Below are 19,422 nucleotides of genomic sequence, written 5' to 3'. Positions count from 1 at the left end.
ACCTACTATGCCATCCTTATTCTTCATTCCCAAGTACATAGATCTACTATTTCCTTATCAATTTTACTTCTTTTTGTCATTTAGTGATACCATTTTCATCTTCTCTATTCTTTTCGAGATCAAAATTACAATTATACTATGGTCTATGAGTAATACTTATTGTATACAAACTGTTTTAATCACGCCTAAAAAACAATTAAAACCTAATTAAGATTTATTATTTTAAGTCACGGTTTCAATAATTTATTGGATTATACTATTTACATATATTTTCACAATTTAAACAATCTTACACAAATTTCAACATATTTTTTTTACTCCGCACGTATATCAAAAATACTCAAATAACATTACTCAAACTCTTCTAACAAACGGGTCTAAGACTTAAAAATTTTGGATATAAATAAATAAGCAAAATAAACCCAAAACCAGGCCAAATCAAGCAATATGAACCTTAAAATAATGACCGTTGAAGGTAATCGTGCTTCCAACCAAGCTAATTAAACAATTGTCGGTGGAGAATTCTGCCGACGTGAGATCATTTATCATCATGCGTCCACGTGGCACACCTCTATGCGTTGGCGGCCAGCCTGGCAATATTTGGACTACTGTATCACTTTGCTTCCACACACTCCTTTCTACCAAACTACCCACCTATTTCATATAAACTACAAAACTACCCCTCACCTGAAAGCTTTTGCTCTCGTGTCACTGACTACTTCGCCGACAAACCAATCTGACAACTAGTCAGTCAAATCAACGGTGTAAAGTGTTTCTGGAAAATAAAAGGAGATACGCTACACGTGTCAAATTTTTATTGGTTAATCTTCATCTAGTAGTCAACTATTTTGATGGGTAGTGATTGTTGATTTGCAATCAGGCACTCGAATTTTGACATTCTTATATAAAAAGCCAGCCCATTGGCTAATTTGGCTTGCCTTCTATTAGAGCATTAGCATTGAAAAATTCCAATTCTACTCTATTTTACCATTTTAAAAAGTCACTATATTGTTATACCATATTATTTTACAATACTTCCAGCATCTCAAAACTCTATTTTTATTAAAATATTATTTTTTTATCTTTATTTATTATTTCTTTCAACCTGTCACTTTTTTTCAAACTTGGCATGATTCCTACGGTCACATTTTCCTGGGCTTTCCAACAGTCATTTTTTGAGAATTTGAGAATGTAATTGAAGAAAAATTTAAAATAATAATAATGAATAATATTATATTTTGAAGACCAAAACAGAAATTTAGACCATTCATTGTAGTGTCTGGAACCATCTGGACTCTTGATTAGTTTCTACACTCTTTAAACCCTTTTCTCCGAACTCTCTAGAACCCATCTTTCTCTTTGTATCTGTCTCTCTCTCCAAGCCATTAAAACCCCACACCCTCTTTGAGATTCACACTCTAAACACACACACACAGAGTCTCTCTCTTTCTGTCTCTGTACAAAACCCAAACACAAACACAAGCTAAATCCCTCTAAACACACACACACACATACACACACACATAGTCTCTCTCTTTCTGTCCCTGTACAAAACCCAAACACAAACACAAGTTGAATCCCTCTTTTTCTTGCTGAGAGATAAAAGAAACACAAACACAAAAACTCTAATACATTAATCAAAACCCACCTTACAGTTAGCACCAACACCAACGAAGCTGAATCCCCCAACACCGACGGAGCTTCGTTTTTGCAAAATCTTAACCCAAACCCAAAAACCCTTGAGAATCTCGGTTTGAAGAGAGAGTGATAGAGTGAATAGTTAAATGGGTAAAGCTATCTAGATTGTTGGGTTTATGAGATGAGTAAATCGACAGAGGGATTTGGAGATGGGCGAGGGTGAATCGGTTGAGCTACAATGAGAGATGAGAAAGAGGTTGTGTGAAGCTTTAGCGATGGAGATGAGTGAGAAATTTCGGAGATGAAGCTTCAGAAATGAGAGAGCAGATGGAGAAACAAAGAAGGAAGAGAGAGAAGAGAACATAAATAATAAGAGAGATGAGAGAGAAATTTTAGGGGAAAAAGACATCATAAAATATATATATATTTTTTACAATACTGCTACAGTGCAATTCTACCTTTAGAATTGCACTGTAGCAGTATTGCAAAAAAATTTGCAATACCTGGGTTTACAATTCTCTGATGTAGAGCACTTTGGGACTGCAAATGTCAAATTCTCCTCACATTTGGCATTAGCATTCGTACTTTCTAAGGTAAAATACAAAAAGCTTTTTGAGCACTATTTAACACTATTAATATATATATTTTTTTTCTTGTGTTACTCATTGTATCATGACATATAACTTTTCTGGGCAGTAAAATTAATACAAAATTTGACATCAAATATGTCTAAAGTTGGTCTTAATTGTCGGTTAAAATTGAATTTCATCAATGAACTTAAACACATTTGCACATATTCAACAACTGATCTTGATGACACATCTCATGGTGATTGTTTTGTGACAATTATATATGCACGAGAAATTTTCTGGGTAGCCAATAGTAGATGGATAGCAACCATGGATGAAAAAAGAAGCAATGAACTTAAAGGAGCAGGGGAACTTTCAAAACGGTGTTAAGTGCTAGTTTTGCTTACTACTTAGGGGTCAAATTAGATATTTTTCTCTTGATATTAACCCAATATCAGGAATAGTTTTTGAATTTTACCTTATTTTCATTCATATTTTTTTTAAAAAGTACATAAATTAATTATCTACAACATAAACTTAACCAAACACACTTTCTTGTTTGAAAACTTTACAGCTAAAACTTACTAAAATTTTCATCATCCATTGTAAAAAGAGTAGGTTGAATTTTTTAGGTTTCCCAATCACATAAATAAATTAGCCAATGAGATACATTGTTACATCATCTTGGTCAATGTAGTCCCATATAAATCTAATTGAATAAACCAAGATACAACATTTAATAAACTGCATCGATAAAATTGAATCTGTATTAAATTATTAATCTTGATGACATACACAAATTGGAGGTCATCATTTTGTGAAAAATAAAAGGGAACCCAAAATCTGCAATTGGGGGCCCTATGTCTATGTGAACAGACTTTCCAGCGCGAGAATAGCTTCTGATACTATGCTTGCAGCATGGTCTTGGGTGTGTAATACACTATTTAAGTAACTACTTTTTGGTGCCTTGTGTTTCGGTGATTAGAATTTAGAAAAGATGCTAACACCACGTGGTTTGTTCACAAATGCCTTCTTTACTCGTCTCCCAAACCTTCTCATTATTATTCTAAAAGTTAGTATCATTTCCACAAGGCTGTGAGGCATACTCCCTTTTTTGCCGGTTCAAGCAATCTGCACAACTTGTGTCTACAAAATTTATATATTGTGCTATTTACGCCACAATTAGATTATTATTAGGAAAATGTTAACGCATGTTTTAAGAGGATTGGTTTAGAAACCATTTTTAAAAATATTTTTATGGGGAAATGACAAAAAATTAATTTTTCTGATAGTTTTTTATATTTCTCATGAAAGTGGTGTTACAATTGCACGGCACCATTAACATGACCCTTCCTTCTCAAAATTTTATTATTATTATTATTATTATTGTGGCATTAGATTATTAATTTTTGAAGTTGAATAAATCTGACTTTGTAAAGACTTTGATGGTATTTTAGTTTAATGTTACTTACCAATAAATAAATACTTATTTATCTCGAACCCTATGCATAATAAATGCCTCATCTGTAAAATATTAGGTTGGGGATAACAATTTAATTTATTGAAGTTTATGTTTTACTAACTTCTAAGTGCTCCATTAATTACGCAATCAACTTAACTAAAGCCGACTAAGATAATGCCAATAAATTAAAATTATCAAAAGAACAAGGAATATAAACTTAACGAACATGACATGATGCTTACCAAATAAAAATTGTTATTCACTTCTACTTGAAAAGTAATTGGATTTAATTTATCGAAGAGAAATAAAAAAATAAAAAAGGATTGGGATTGTTTCAATTTTGAACAAATTTTTCTTTGTTTTATTACCTATTTTATTTTCTATATTTCTCATTACAACCATACCATTGGAATGTCAATATTAGTTAAAAATTTAAAACTTTTAAAGCTTTTCTTAAATACCACATTAACAACCATTAAACTCTATTAAGAAGCTTAAATAATCACTTAAATGGATGAACCTAAACATATTTAAGTTTGTGTTTGAGACTAAGGGTTTGTTTGGATTGAGTTTATTTTTGTTGAAACTGAAAACTGAAACTGAAAATACTGTAGCAAAATAATTTTTAAATGTGTGAATAGTACCGTGGGACCTATTTTTAATGAAAAAGTTGCTGAAAATGGAATTTGTGGGTCCATGAACAATGCACGGGTGCACTGTTTATCGTGGAAAAGTCAACCTTTGCTGCTACTGCATGAACAGTAGCCGCATTACTCTCTGAAACGCGTGAAAACAAAAAAGAAAAGGAAAACGCAAACTTAAAACACAAATGCCATTTTCAGTCCAATCCAAACCGCACCTAAATCATAAGTTAGTTTTTTGTTTTTTAACTTTTATCTACAATTTTTTGAAATTTTATATTTTATTATTTTTAAAAAAATATAAGTATACTTTAGTATATTTTAAAATAAAACTAAATAATAATTTATTTATCCATCTATCATAATAATGAACAATCTTTAATCTCAAAAAAATATAAATATATATATATATATATGTATATCTATTCTTTCTTATCATTATCTGTTATTTAAAATCACGCTTTTCTTACACCTTTCGAATCCTCCTAATAATCACATTGAGATTTTCTTAGCTTGACTAAAATCTCACTTACTCTAAGAACAAACAAAACATAAAGTGGGTCCCCCCAAAACAAAAAAAACACATAACACACACACGCAAAATCCCAATGGCATAACCTGTAATTAAACCCAAATCCAAGCCTCATTTCCACTAAGCCCACTATACTTACTACACTCCCCCACTCACTTCCCTCCCCTCACTGTCTCTCTCCTTCCCTCAGAGCTCACACACAGAGCTCTCACTGCTACTTCCTCTCAGCCCAAAACGCCACCGTTTTCTTTCCACTTTCTCAAAAACTACAATGCAGCTCCGTTCAGTTACGACGGTTACTCTCCTTTCCATTTCCCTCCTTTTCATCTTCATTTCCAACGCCCACGCGCACAACATCACGCGCCTACTCGCCGACCACCCTGAGTTCTCGACCTTCAACCACTACCTCTCCCTCACGCACCTCGCCGGCGAGATCAACAGCCACACCACCATAACCGTCTGCGCCGTCGACAACGCCGCCATGTCCGACCTCCTCTCCACCCACCCTTCCATCTACACCGTCAAGAACATCCTCTCCCTCCACGTCCTCCTCGACTACTTTGGCGCCAAAAAGCTCCACCAGATCACCAACGGCACCGCCTTGGCCGCCACCATGTTCCAGGCCACCGGCTCCGCCCCTGGCTCCTCCGGCTTCGTCAACATCACCGACCTCAAGGGCGGAAAGGTCGGCTTTTCCCCCGAGGACAACAATAACCAGATCAACACCTATTTCGTCAAATCTGTCAAAGAAATCCCCTACAATATCTCCGTCATCCAGATCAGCAAGGTCCTCCCGTCTGACGTGGCGGCGGCTCCGGCTCCCGGTCCGGCCGAAACGAACATAACCGCCGTCATGTCCGCTCACGGTTGCAAAGTCTTCGCCGACACTCTTATTGCTGACGTGGACGCCGAGAAGACCTTTGAGAGCAGTGCCGAAGGTGGATTGACGGTGTTTTGTCCAGTTGACGACGCTTTCAAGGCGTTTTTGCCGAAGTACAAGAATTTGACGGCGGCGAGGAAAACGGCGTTACTTGAGTACCACGGCGTTCCGGTTTATCAGTCTATGGCAATGTTGAAGTCGAACAACGGAGTTATGAACACGCTGGCCACTGACGGAGCGAGCAAGTTCGATTTCACTGTGCAGAATGACGGAATGGACGTGACGTTGAAGACGAAGGTCGTGACGGCGAAGATCACCGGAACTTTGATCGACGAGCAGCCGATCGCGATCTACACGGTTGACAAGGTTTTGCAGCCGAAGGAGCTGTTTAAGGCCCAGGCTGATACTCCGGCGCCGGCTCCGGCTCCAGATGTGACCGCGGATTCTCCCAAGCCGAGTACGAAGAAGTCGAAGAAGGCACCATCTCCGTCGGACGAAGCGGACTCTCCGTCTCCGACTGACGATGCGGCGGATCAGGTGGCGGATCAGAACGCATCCGTTAGATTCGACGGCGCGAGGTTTGGGTCGTTGATTGTCTGTGTGTGGTGGATTGTGAAGACAATGTTGTAAGTGTTTTTTTTTTTTTTTTTTGGTTCCCAGTTTTTTTTATTTATAATTTGGTATTTATTGAGGAACAGAATAAGAGAGATAGTGATTTAATTTTTCTAGTTTGTTTTAGTTTCTTTCTTTTTTTAGTGTGTGTGCATTTTTTTTTCTTTCTCGGAAAGAATTTCAAACATTTGTAGTTGGATTTTTATTGGTGGATGTTTGAAGAGATTTTATGATTTTTTTTTAATGTTTAATTATCTATATACAATAGGTTTATTTAATTTAATTATTATCAAGAAGTGGAAAATTGTGATTGGTGAGGAAGGAAATTCATATCGCTTCGTGCTTCGTAGCTTATACTATTTTTATTATCCACTAATCACACCTTATCATACGAGCAATTGCGAAAAAAGTATGCAATGTTGTGTCGATAGATTTTGTTATTTTGTATATTTTTTGTCGCAAAGAGTATGCTAATAGAATTGGATTTTACGGTATCCTTAATATTTTAATAAATTTGATTTCACCATTATATTAGTATCTAGTTAAATTGTTTGAAATGGATGGATAGAATTTTCAGAAATCTATGGGAGAGTTACCTAACAATTCTGAAGGATCTTAATCTTTTATGTGTCAGTGTAACACATATATGTGAATCCCATGGGCCATGTGTTTATAATTACGGCGTAGATACCTTTTTTTTTTTTTTTTTTTTTTTAATTATGTGGAGTTGCGTGGGAGTTGCAGTAAATCTTCCGGGCGAAGGTAACACTAATAATTGTACTTGTTTCTTATCATAGGTAGGTTTTTTTGCTAAGTTCTTGTCTAGCTTGTAGTTTGAACACTTAGCAAGTCAATTGTTGATATTTGAAGTACAATACCACACTGATTGATTGCTTGCTTGCTTGCTTGCATGAGAGTTTCATCATAGGTCAATCTTAAGGGCGAAGGTAAACTCCAACAATTGTACTTCTGTTTCTGATCATCAGATCATGGGTAGGATCTTTAGGTAAGTTCTTGTCTGGTTTGAAGTTTGAACACTTTGCAAGTCAATTATTGATATAATTGAAGTACACCGCCACACTGAGTGACTGCTTGCATGGGATTTTCATGATAGTGTAAAATCATAAGGGCAAAGGTAGACTATCAATAATTGATAATTATCAATAATGTACTTTGGACACTTAGCAACTCAATTATTGATAATTGAAGTTCCATGATGGTGCAAATCTTAATGGTAAAGGTAAACACTAATTATTGCACTTTTTGTCTTATCATGGGTAGCTTTTTCTTGTGAGTTCTCTTGTCTGGTTTGAAGTTTGAGCACTTTGGATTAGCTTTTTGCTTATTTTGTGGAAGGTGGCCAAAAGTATACTTATATCTAGAAAAAGTGAGCGCATTGGAGCACTGGACAAGATACAATGTAGAAAATTGGGCAATTTTGGACATGTGTCTGTATCGTGAGTTTTTTTAAAAATCTGTAGATAAGAAAATATTGATAATTGGTGCATTAAAGAAATACCTGAGTTTTTTTTTAAAGCATAAGCATGAGTGATGTTATTGCATTGGAGTTCATTTTGTAAATTTCTCTCTGTAGCTAGGATTTCATTTTGTAACTTCATTAGTAAGTCAAATTTTTGCATTCTGCAACAAGTGCACCCAGTTTTTGCATCGGAGTTCATATTGTAAATTTCTCTATCTGTTCCCTTTTCAATTTGAAAATTTGGAAGATTAAAAACATTAGAGAAAAAGCATGAGTAATGTTGCATTCTACAACACAAACAAGAGTTTGGTTTTTGGACCCTTTGAAACTTGGAGATCTCTCAGTCTCACACCATAAGTTTCTTAGTCCTGTCTGTCATAATGCATCACACAGGCCTAGGTGTTGGAGGAAAATAATCTTAAATGGAAATGTTATCTTTTCTTTACGGAATTGAAGTTTTATCTGTTTTTGAGAAGAAAACCTATAGGAACTCTTATCCTTCCATAAGAAGCAACAATAGTAATGCAGTCTCTAATTTTGTGTCAATGACAATGGATTCTGATCTTTATCACATCTTTAAATGATTCACATGATTACAGCTAGAAAGTTGAGTCTTCAAAATGATAAATTAAAATCTCAGGCTGCTGTGCCAATGAACCCCTTGGTTCAACTGTGAGAGAACTGATAAACCAGACTAGGAAATAAGAGACAATGTACTAATGTGGCAAAAATCTTGTTCAACATAATGAATACATTCCTAGAAATTTGTTATTTACTTATGTATTTTTGCTAAAATTGTTAGGAATGTGTTATTTGGTAGTTGACATTGTATTAGAAACCGCATCAGTAGAAAAAAATGCCATGAAAATTAGTGTGAGAATTAAGAGAAATGAAAAATATTAGTACTTTCTTGTGTAATTGACATGATATGAGAAACCAAGTAATAGAGTTCAAGAGTAGATATAGATAAGCTGTGGAGAGAGTTACTGATTTGTTCTTCATTTGTTATCTATTATTAATATCTATTTATTAGGCTTCATATAAGAATAGGCAAGCTCACGTTCCTTCACACAACATGTTCCTTTTAGGCTATGCGTATCCTTTGAGGACCATGTGATTCACAAAGTGTGATGTGTGATGTGTGATGTGTGATGTGTGATTTAGCATGTTCCTGAATCCTTTGTGTGATCTATGAAATACCAACAGTGTTGCTAGCTATGAGTAAAGGCAGCTCATGTTCTATCACACACCATGTCCTTATCACAGGCATGTATCACGCATATAGTGTTTAAGGACCACAAAAGATACCTTCATTGGCTCAAAGAAAAGCAAAAAAAACACAAAAGGCATGCATATCTGTCCACTGTCGGCAGTACAAGCTTCATGAAAATGTTATTCCAAGTCAGTGACCCTTCTTTTAACGATGGGATCATGAGAGAGGGGGTATTCAAACTCTGCCTCTTATAAAAGGGCAATGCCCACTTCACGAATTAAAAAAGAAAAAGAAAATCCAAATTTCAATGATAAAGCAAGCATTTTCATTAAGAGAGTTGTGGCTATTGCAAAAAATCTAGTACCACAAACAAAAAAGTTTACAATTTTGCTGCAACTCTTTCCATGGCTAATGGTGATAGAAAAAAAGTAAAGGATTTATGTGAAAATAGCGAGTAGTTAGAAGCCAATCAGAATTTTTCACGTAAGAAAGTTGTAGCAAAAGTTATAGATTTTTTTGTAATGGATCTAATCAATTATCTCACCTTCTAGCCTTAAAAAAAAAATGAATTAATTACCTCATCATTCCTGTAGACCTAATCGATTTAGTAATCACCAAGAGCTGTTTTTATATGAAAAATCATATTTCTTCAAATTGAAAGATGAAAACCATACTAAAAAGGAAGAACAAAAAAAATAACTCAAGCTTGTTTATAATTCGTGTGTAGACTGATGTTTTAGCAATAGGTATGTTTTAGCAAATAGGTCTGATTAAAATATTATTTAAGAAATTTTGATAACAAAAATATAGTGTAAATTAATGTTTAATTAATAGGTCTGGTTAGCGGATACGCTTAATTAATGGACTATTTGAAAGTAGTGATAGCGGAATCTCTTTTTTTTTTCCTTTTTTTTTTTTGAGGAGCCATAGCGGAATCTTTTATACTTGGAATGTGGACGGCTTTACACGAATTCCGTTGGTAGCACGTGATGCAACAATAAATAAATAGATTATGTAAAGAGATAAGTATTTCCTTCCATAACGTTGAGGTGCTTGTCAATGTCATTTTGACAAAGACTAAAAGAAAGAGACAATAGCAATTTAAATCCAAGGAAACCGCTTCAAGCCCCTCGTGTAGGACAAACAATATGCCACTCAGAGGATATACACTGGCTCTTCCTGCTGCATGGCAGAGCCTTAAACCCCTTTGTCCCAACACCTTTCTCTCACAGATAAACGGCCAAAACACACACCCACACACAAACAATTATTGGTTTACATTTACTGATAATGTAAATTATACACTTGTATGAATAGTATATAATATTTAGTTTACAATGTAATTTTTACATGAAGAGTGAAATATAAACTAATAATTTTCCAAAAATAGAAAAAGAAAAAGAGCATGATGATCAAATATAAACACAAAAGCCATCCATAGTAGACATTATGAAAACAGGCAGAAAGAAAAAAAAGAAAAAAGAAAAAAAGAGAGATATTATTTATGGTGATTAAAGAAGTTGAAAATAACACTAATAGCTAATATCAGTACTGATAACAACAGAGAAGGCTTAATTTATTGCAAGCTATTTCCAATTCAGAAAACATATGTTCTAGTAAACAGTAAGACCTGAAAACACACATGTTCACCCCTAAGGCAAAACCGCAAAGGAAAATACTGATATTACAATGGAAAAGAAGGGGGTTGGCAAAGGAGTTGAAGCAGAGAAGTTATTATAAGGAACATATTCATAGGTGGGAGGAGGGTACTGGTAAGTGCTGGGAGGAGGGGACTGGCAGCACTGAACACCCTGTGTTGGTGGGCATTTTCCTTGAGCAGGTGGCGGCGGCGGCGGTGGCAGTGAGTAGTCTGAAAGCGGTGGGGGTGGCGGTGAAGGATAGCCAGAGATAGGTGGGGGTGGTGTATTGCATTGATACGGATACTGACAAATTGGTGTAGGAATGGCATCTTTAGAAACCTTCCCTGATGCTACATAACCAAGGTTAGGGAATGATAACCAAATTGCAATAAGAAACAATTTTTTTGCTAAAAACATACTTCTTTTCTACTGAGTAGAATATTCAAAAAGAGAACTTGGATAACAGAGGCTAGGTGTGTAGGAAGCTATAAAGGATTTGGATGATTCTACGCTACACACTTGTTCAGTTTTGTCACCCCCTGCGCCTAATATGTTTTTGGATCTTTCAACATTTTCTTCTGCATCCCGGATTAGGTGCCGCATGGCAGACCATCTCTCATAATGGTGTACAAGTGGCTTAGTTCTACACTCTACATAAGGACAACATAGTTTCTTTTATCCATTTTCCTTCTCTTTTCTATCTTTAAAGGCCTAAATACTGTCAAGAATGGATGTGGTAATAAAGATTATACTTTAGACTTTAGATAAGATAGAATGGTAAAGAGGAATACATGTGGTTGACCTTAACTAATTTGTTGAGATTCAATAACCGATCCTAAAACTTTGAGTTATGCTGATGTCACAACTCGTCCACGTGGCAAGTTGTGATTGGTAGAAAGATGTCTCCACATGGACCCACCATCATCCCTCTACCAATCACAACTCATCACATGAATGAGTTATGATATAAGTTGTGACTTCAGCATTAATCTAAAATTTTGGCAATAAGATTTAATTGTTGTTTGGTGCTGTCAATACATTGAACAGTACAACATAAAGTAGGATTTTCTCAGCTCAACCCAACAAAAGCCCTAATCCTAATTAATTAAGGACCACTAAACAGTCTTTTCAGCCATTTAGCTCTTACAAAGACGAAGCTTATAAACCCTTCCAAGTTACACCTTGCACTCAAGAGAGGCTAATGAAACGCCTGATTTATGTCGTCCATATAGAATAGAAAAACATTGAAGAAAAAAAAAAAGCATATGCAATTTACCAGTTTTGGTCATGGAGCAAAGAGGAATATTTATTCATTCACATAATCAAATATTATAGAGTGATAGGGAATTGATACAACAAATATCAATTGTATTCTTGTCTAAGATTGATCAGAAGAAACCGGGGACTGGTTCAGATGTTGGCTGTTCAAATATAAATAACTCAAATCCTTGTGGAAAATTGAAGTTATAGGCACCGGTGATAAGCCAGTGTAGTCACCCTGTTCCTTTGCCAAGCATAGTTCAGCAATGTACTTATAAAGCTGATGATCCTGGGCAACAGGTTGGGCTGCATATTCCTCAAACGGCATCCACTGAAGAGAAAAAATGTCAACCATGCCAACAACAGTCAGTTATGACATGCATTTTGAAAGCGGGCTCATAAAAACTATCAGAACAAAGGAACATTCACATCAGAGCAGCTAAAGGGAGCAATCCACATTGACAGATCTTGCAAGCATCTGATCTCGGCACAGATTTTTTAAGCTGATAAAAGTAGATAGATAGCTGATCCAAAGGACCCATCTAAGTTGCAGGAAAACTCACTGGCAACCTAGAAGCCAAGAAAAAAGGACATCAATGATAATTTAAGCTTTTGAGTTGATACTGCCTAAGGATCTTCATGGGGATAAGTATATATAGCTGACACCTCCATGGGCTCTGTGTGTATGTGTGGAACAACGCGCTCAAGTCCACACTTCATTTGAGCTCAAGTCCTTGTTAATTGTTTTCCAGAATTATTAGTTCTTCCTTGTCAAATACAATACTTTGAAAGCGTTGGGGATTGAATTGTTTTATAGGCTAATGAAGCTAAGATTGTTGTAGGAAGAACTTTGTTACAAGCAGTGTAAAACTATAGATTTAAACATTTTATTTCCTGGTTGTTATATATAATATGTCACATAACACTGTCAACCAAGATTTACCTGGGCTGCCTCAATTTCAAGATCTTGCTTCTTTATGTCTGAGGACAGAGGATGCATCATGCAAATGAAAAATAGATCCGACTTCTGAAAGAACAACTTGTGTGATTGCCTGTAAGATGTGAGAGAGAGAGAGAGAGAGAGAGAGAGAGAGAAATGAATGCATCAGGGTAACTTCTACAAGATTTGTAGACTACTTTAGATAGATTATACAAGAACTTTGCAAAATCCAGAAGGTTCATGTTCATTACAGTAAGAGACTTATCAACAGACATAGCAAGATGGAGCGGAGTGGTAGAGGAAAATAAATCCAAGTCACTAACTCCAAAATTAATTGAGAATTTGTTGACTTTCTTTGGGTGTTGCATCGAACTAACACTTGGCAAGCTTGTTGATTTCAGTTGAACTTCTTAAAAATTTGATAGTAGATTTTACGTTTGAACCAAAAAAGTGAGATTATTTTTTGTTGGTAAGTTACATGCACCCAATGGGTTTTGTATATATAATGTCACCTTTCAACTCATTCGTATGAGGGGAGAAAGTGTATTTTGAGATGGAGCTCATGGGCAGGAAAAAAATTAAGATTTGCCATTGAAGGAATATCTTTTGGGCCAGAAAGACAGAAACCAAGCTATTACAAATTTAGAATTCCATTGATGACCGAGTCTTCTTCATGTTGGCATTTGAAAGCTAAGACTGACCGAACCCAATGGAACCCATAACCTTATAAGATAAGGCCCAAAGGCTAGATGGAATGTAACTCAAATCTAAGAAAAATTCGATATAGAAACCTTGTCCAATACCAATACAGCCAAACTTGTCACAACTGGTCACTGGATTTCACAGTCATGACCAGAAACTAACTTTTAATTTCTTTGTTTTAATTAGAACTAAATTATTGGTAAGGTGAAGCCTATTTCATGTTGGGTGTTTATAGACTTGACACATGGGACTACCACTGCCCAACTCCAAACCTATCCATCACCTCATTTTTTATTGTAACCCAGAAAGCAAAAGATAATGGCACAAAAGTATGAATAAGAGGTGGTTTTGTGGCTCAGTTCCTGATCATGATCTGTATCTTATACGATACAACACCATCTATAACTGCTGATATTAAATACATGGTGAAAGGAATATTTGAGACAATAAGAACTTATACCTGAATGCCAGTATCTCCAAAAATTTTGCATCAATCTGAAGCAGTAAAAACCTTTCATCTTAATACAACCATCATAACAATAAATAACTTAGAAAGTATGAACAGCATTTATTGATATAAAACTCTTACTCCTGTTTCTTCTTTTACTTCTCTTACAGCAGCCTCATTAATATTCTCACCCTGCAGATTAAGGAGCTCCTTTAATATCTGGTAACAAAATGCGTTTGGCTTTCAAATAATGTAAAATCAGATTAGTTAAGGAAAATACCTCATCAACAACCCCAGTAGGGATTTTCCACACACCCATTCCTTTCAATTTACCACTTTTTTCCTGAACTACAAGCAACTAGCACATAGAGAGAGATTCAAAATCAGCAATATAGGAGAATAAAAAGAGTTAAAATTTGTAATAAAGCAAATACTGGTGAACCTACTTTAAGACAAGAACCAACTTTGAAAAGAGTCAAACCAATAATCAAGAGAAAATGAGAACAAAAGTGAAATTACAATGAAGTACCAGAGTTCGTAAAAACATCATGTCAATAAAATGAGAGCAAGCTCTGTATATGGTATTGAGATCTGGTTAGATTGCTTCACACCATTATATAAATGAATTATGAATATAATCCATGTCAATCATGGCCATTACTCAAAGATAACCATAAGGCACTTTTTTAGATATTACTTTATTCTGTTCCAGCAACCAAAATAGCTCGGAAGAAAATAATTCTTGTGAATGTTAGAACCAGTGTTATAAATTTCAATCTGTTGACTGTGACCAGTGTTTAAATGTACCATGGAGGACATTTTCTATGACTTATGATGTATGTTTATCCAAAAAAAATAGGAGAAATACCAGTAACTTCAGAGGAAGTACCTACCTCTCTTTTATCATTCAAGACAATAGCACCAATACCTACTCGGTGTGAAGCATTTGCAGGAATAGTATCAGTGGTTTCAGGAATCCAGCGAACCAACATCAGGTAAGTTGGCTCGGCATGGTGGTACCGAAATCCCTCCTGCCACCATTATGACAGATGCACAAAAGAGAAATTAATATGCATCAATCAACAAACCATGATTGAGAACTTGATCTTCAAATTGGAAGAATATTGAAAAAAAGAAATAGAGAAAAAATTATCTGTTCAACTTTACTCTTTCATTTTAAAAATAAAAAGTGTCAACAAGAGTATCAAAACATTAAAAAATAAATAAATAAAAAAGAAGAGAAAGTGTCCCAAGACCACGAGTCCATCATGATGATGATGCTTCTAGGCCTTAATTAAGCACCAAGCTCATGCACTGTTTAAATAACAGAACATCAAAACCTCAACTTTAAACAAAGAAAACTGAATAAAAAATGAAAATAAAGTATGACACTGATTCTTTCTAATCTTTATAAAATATTACTTATGTAATTGGTGGCAGATTCAACATGGTTGGTTCAAGTCAAAGGAACGTTCATTGAGATGCTCATGGGGGTAATTTGACACCCACTTTTGGCAACTACTTGTTTGTTAACACTATGTTCTTTAGAGGCAGACGATGATTACCTTGACTGTAGGTTCAACAAGATTTACAAGTCCAATCGGTAATTTAATCCAGATGCCCTTCTTGCCCTGTAAAGTATATTAAAAAATTAATCAAAGCTAGCAAAGAAAAATACTTTTATTTTCATCAACGGATAAGAATCTGTGTAGTTGACAACTTAATACTTACAAATAAATTTCAAAAAGAAAAGTAAAAACCATGTAATTGTGAAGATCATTAACTTAACAATAGTTTAAAACTCATGCTGGTTTATACCATTAGATCAATTTTTGTCAAACTTTATTTCAAACCATTTGACACCAAATTGAACCTGCAATGAGTTTCATCAGAACCATCCAGTTACATTCATCCAAGTTAATACAAAAGGGTCAAGTATTATGTTGACCCTGGGCTATATGTGGACTGGCTTATGCTTTAACCAACAACTAAGGCTCTTGTTTGAGTTGTATTTGTTACTCTAATTGTATATAGCAGCTTTTCCTCTTTTATATTTATGCCTTTTAACCTAGCACAAGTCAATATAAAATAAAAACAAAAACAAAATGCTGCCACAAATACAATTTGATCCTCTTTTCCTACTACAAGTTTCTTTTGTCCTAACCACCACACTGGCTATTTAGTTTGTGTCAATCTTGAATTTTCAATTACAGTGCAACCATGGCTCACCCAACAATCTGACTGATAACCCGTTAGCTGGTCCTTTTCTGGTTTGACGAACACTCCAGGTTGTAACTCATAGAAACTTAGTGTTAATTACTTTATACTGTCAGGGTCTTGTTTGGAATCTTTGGATATAGCAACCTATCCACTCTTTGGTAACATCACAAACGCCTACAATGCCATGTGAGCACTTGGCAAAGTGGTTTACATCTACTGAATCAGTCTTACTAAGACACATATTAGATTCATTCTGTGAAAGCTTTAGATTTCAAGAGTTAAAACACTTTTAACTTCAAATACCATACTTCAAAAGATAATTAGCATCAGATACATCTGACTCCATAATAGTAATGGTAGATTCCAACTTAAGAATGAGAAGCACTAGGTAGCAAACCCCATGTACAGATCAGTTCAAGAGTGAACACTTAGTATTTATAATAAAATCAAGAAAATATGTGGTAAGAAAAAAAATATATATTCTGTGTACTATGTTATGTACATTCAAGAGAAACCCTTACCAATGAATTTTGATATATACTTTTTGCCTTCCTTTCTCAGTCACAATGGCAAGGACAACCTCTCCCTGGCATTTCTACTAGGGAGGTTGTAGCACTACCATATGTGTTGTCACCAGAAGAAATAAAATAGTGTTGTATTCCAATTTTGCACCTTAAAATGATTATGGACTCTAGTAAAAGCATGATTAGCAAATGAGAGACCATTTTAAGAATCTAACTCACATATACAGAGAATCTGCCTTCCACCTATCTACTTCAATGTGGCTTTCGTTAGTGCCCAATTTTTGGGATTCAGAAACACCCTATATGCCATTTGTCAAATGGCATCAAACGAAGCTATAGGAGTAAAGAAGATAAAGAATCACAACTTGAATCCATCACCAAAAGAATCCCATAGAGATTTTTGTGAACCAATCTTCAAGGCAGTACAACAGTCTCTCCAATGCCACAAAATCATTCATTAACGTGCAATCATGCATAACATTTGAACCCCCCCCATCAAAAATGTCAAGAATAAAATTATCATGTACTACTCATTAAAAAAAATTGAACAAAACTCTATACCAAGATGCTTATATTTAGTACATAAAATTTGTTAGACACAACAAGCAATTGAAACAAACGTTCACACCATTCATCGAAGTAATGCAACAAAGCTCATTTATTGTAAAGGGGGTCCATAAGAAACAACAACCTGTTGCCTCCATTTGGAGATTGAATCTCTAAGCAAAGTAACAAACACCTTAGCATCCATGGCCTCCTCTATATCTACAATGACCCCTCCATGGTCATCGTTAGTTGCCGGCAGCAACCCAACATGCTCACCTCCATTTTCACACACTTTGTTTGAAACCATCATGGTACCAACCACAAACCAAAGTCACAAATATGATCCTACCGCCTGAAATAAAATAGATAACTCAAAAAAAAAATCATCATTCACTTCCACACACCACAATAAACAACATATTGTTTAGCTTCCAATTAATTCTTTTAGTTCAACCAATCTAAGCTAAAATTTTAAAAATATATATATTTATGTAGTCTTGTCCTTAAAAGAAAAAGTATCAATCTAGTTATTTTGTCTATTTCCCTCCAAAATTTGCAAAATTTTAAATTTAAAGACAAAAACCGAACTTATACTAAATTTCATAGACAAAAATTATATCTAAGTCTAAAGCAACAAATTGAGAACGAAATACAAAAACGGAACTTTGTCCAAGTTCGATTTTCATCTTTAAAATTTACATATACATATATTAGTGATGTTTTAAAAATATTTTAAAAAATAGCTAAAAGTTTTGTAGCTCAACTAATATTTTTGGTGCTCTTATCAAAGACATCCTAAGCAAACCATTTTTTGCTGTAACTATTGAATTTTTTTAAAAATAAAATAAAGTGACAATTCTGTCCTTTCTTCTTTTGCCCGCCAAAAGTTCCAACTTTTTAAAATTAAGAGAGGAAAAAAAAAAAATCCAACTTACACCAAATTGCGGAGATAACAAATACATTTTAGCCTAAAATCAACAAATTGAAAACCCATTAACAAAAACAAAAACAACAACTTCTACTGGTTCACAACATCATCATCATCAAAAACAACAACAGAAACAGAATCCGATAATATGATAACAACAAATGGTATTTCATTGGTCAGGTCACAGCCAGTCCAGCATTTGTATTAATTAAATAATAAATTCTTGAAACTAAAAAAGACCCACTAAAGAAAATAGCTAAAAAATAAAAACCCAATAACAGAATCCAATAAATGATTCATAAAAACAACATATTTACAACCAAAGAACCCATAATTTCATATATATTATGAATAAATAAAACAAAGTACTGACAAAAAGTACTTACCTAGTGCCAAACTCGGAAAGAAATGCAGAGAGAGAGAGAGAGAGAGAGAGTTGTATAGAAGATTATTGAGATTCTGGAGAGTTCTTTTGTTTTTTTTTGCGTGCGTGAGGGTGTGCGCAAAAAGCGAACGTTGAAGTTAAGGGTCGTGTGGCTGTAAGTATTTATAAAGGGTGGAGAGGTTGAGTCGGTGATACGATGCGGGGAAAACTACTCTACACGAGAGAGAGTGCGTGGTGACGTTATTCCCACTGGGTTTGGAGAACCAATGGGATCTCTCCTCTCTCCAAATATGTCAGATGGGTCCCACTTTCACTTAGCCGCCGGGACACGCCCATGTGTGTCTTTTTTTTATCTTGGTTACGTGGAGGAAGGAGTGAGTCAGGAACCGGACGCGGTAGGGTTGGTGAGTGTACCCGTGTGTGGTGTGGGTCGAGTATAGAACAATAATGCACCATCAAACCTGGTTTGATGGCAGGAGTTAAGCAAATTAAATAGTATAGTTTTAGTAGGTTTCAGTTAATTCAATTGATAAAGTCTCTGATAGTTGTATTAGAGATTTGGGTTCAATCCCCGCCTACATCAAAAACTGATTGGTGTTTTAATCTGATGATAAAAAGTTATTATTAGGAGCAGACGCCATAAATTGAAACTCTCTCTCAAAAAAAAAAAAACAGTATAACTTTAACGAATGCATTTTGTCCATAATGATAGTTTCATCAATGCCTCAATGGTATATGAGGTATTATTTTTACTGTCACATGGCTTAGTGTCAATGAGTTCCTACAGAAAATAATAATAATA

At 35.0% G+C, this 19,422-nt stretch overlaps 2 protein-coding genes across 2 annotated transcripts; one reads left to right on the top strand and one right to left on the bottom strand.

Annotated features, from left to right (window-relative positions):
- Nucleotides 1–4,993: 4,993 nt before the first annotated feature.
- LOC126694317 (fasciclin-like arabinogalactan protein 1) lies at nt 4,994–6,576 on the top strand. Its single transcript, XM_050390506.1, has one exon. It carries the CDS (start codon nt 5,114–5,116, stop codon nt 6,350–6,352), a length of 1,239 nt encoding a protein of 412 aa, XP_050246463.1. The 5' UTR covers nt 4,994–5,113; the 3' UTR covers nt 6,353–6,576.
- A 5,379-nt stretch (nt 6,577–11,955) lies between these two features.
- On the bottom strand, nt 11,956–18,776 carry LOC126694316 (nudix hydrolase 10-like). The gene is made up of 9 exons (XM_050390505.1): nt 18,622–18,776; nt 17,453–17,659; nt 15,583–15,648; nt 14,911–15,048; nt 14,298–14,375; nt 14,159–14,209; nt 14,030–14,064; nt 12,871–12,979; nt 11,956–12,258 (listed from the first exon to the last, which is right to left on the bottom strand). Exons 2-9 carry the CDS (start codon nt 17,615–17,617, stop codon nt 12,046–12,048), a joined length of 855 nt encoding a protein of 284 aa, XP_050246462.1. The 5' UTR covers nt 17,618–17,659; nt 18,622–18,776; the 3' UTR covers nt 11,956–12,045.
- Between the last annotated feature and the right edge of the window lie 646 nt (nt 18,777–19,422).

The sequence above is a fragment of the Quercus robur genome, chromosome 8, assembly GCF_932294415.1.
Source record: "Quercus robur chromosome 8, dhQueRobu3.1, whole genome shotgun sequence".
Lineage (NCBI taxonomy): Eukaryota > Viridiplantae > Streptophyta > Magnoliopsida > Fagales > Fagaceae > Quercus > Quercus robur.
This window is presented reverse-complemented; position numbering and strand designations above follow the sequence as displayed.

Excerpts from the sequence above, each read along its gene's own strand:
- LOC126694316 (XM_050390505.1), bottom strand. The coding sequence starts at position 17,617 with ATGATGGTTTCAAACAAAGTGTGTGAAAATGGAGGTGAGCATGTTGGG. Across the intron at positions 15,649-17,452 it reads TCTCCAAATGGAGGCAACAG|GGCAAGAAGGGCATCTGGAT; the intron begins GTTGTTGTTTCT and ends TATACTTTACAG. Across the intron at positions 14,210-14,297 it reads CTACTGGGGTTGTTGATGAG|GGTGAGAATATTAATGAGGC; the intron begins GTATTTTCCTTA and ends CTTAATCTGCAG.
- LOC126694317 (XM_050390506.1), top strand. The coding sequence starts at position 5,114 with ATGCAGCTCCGTTCAGTTACGACGGTTACTCTCCTTTCCATTTCCCTC.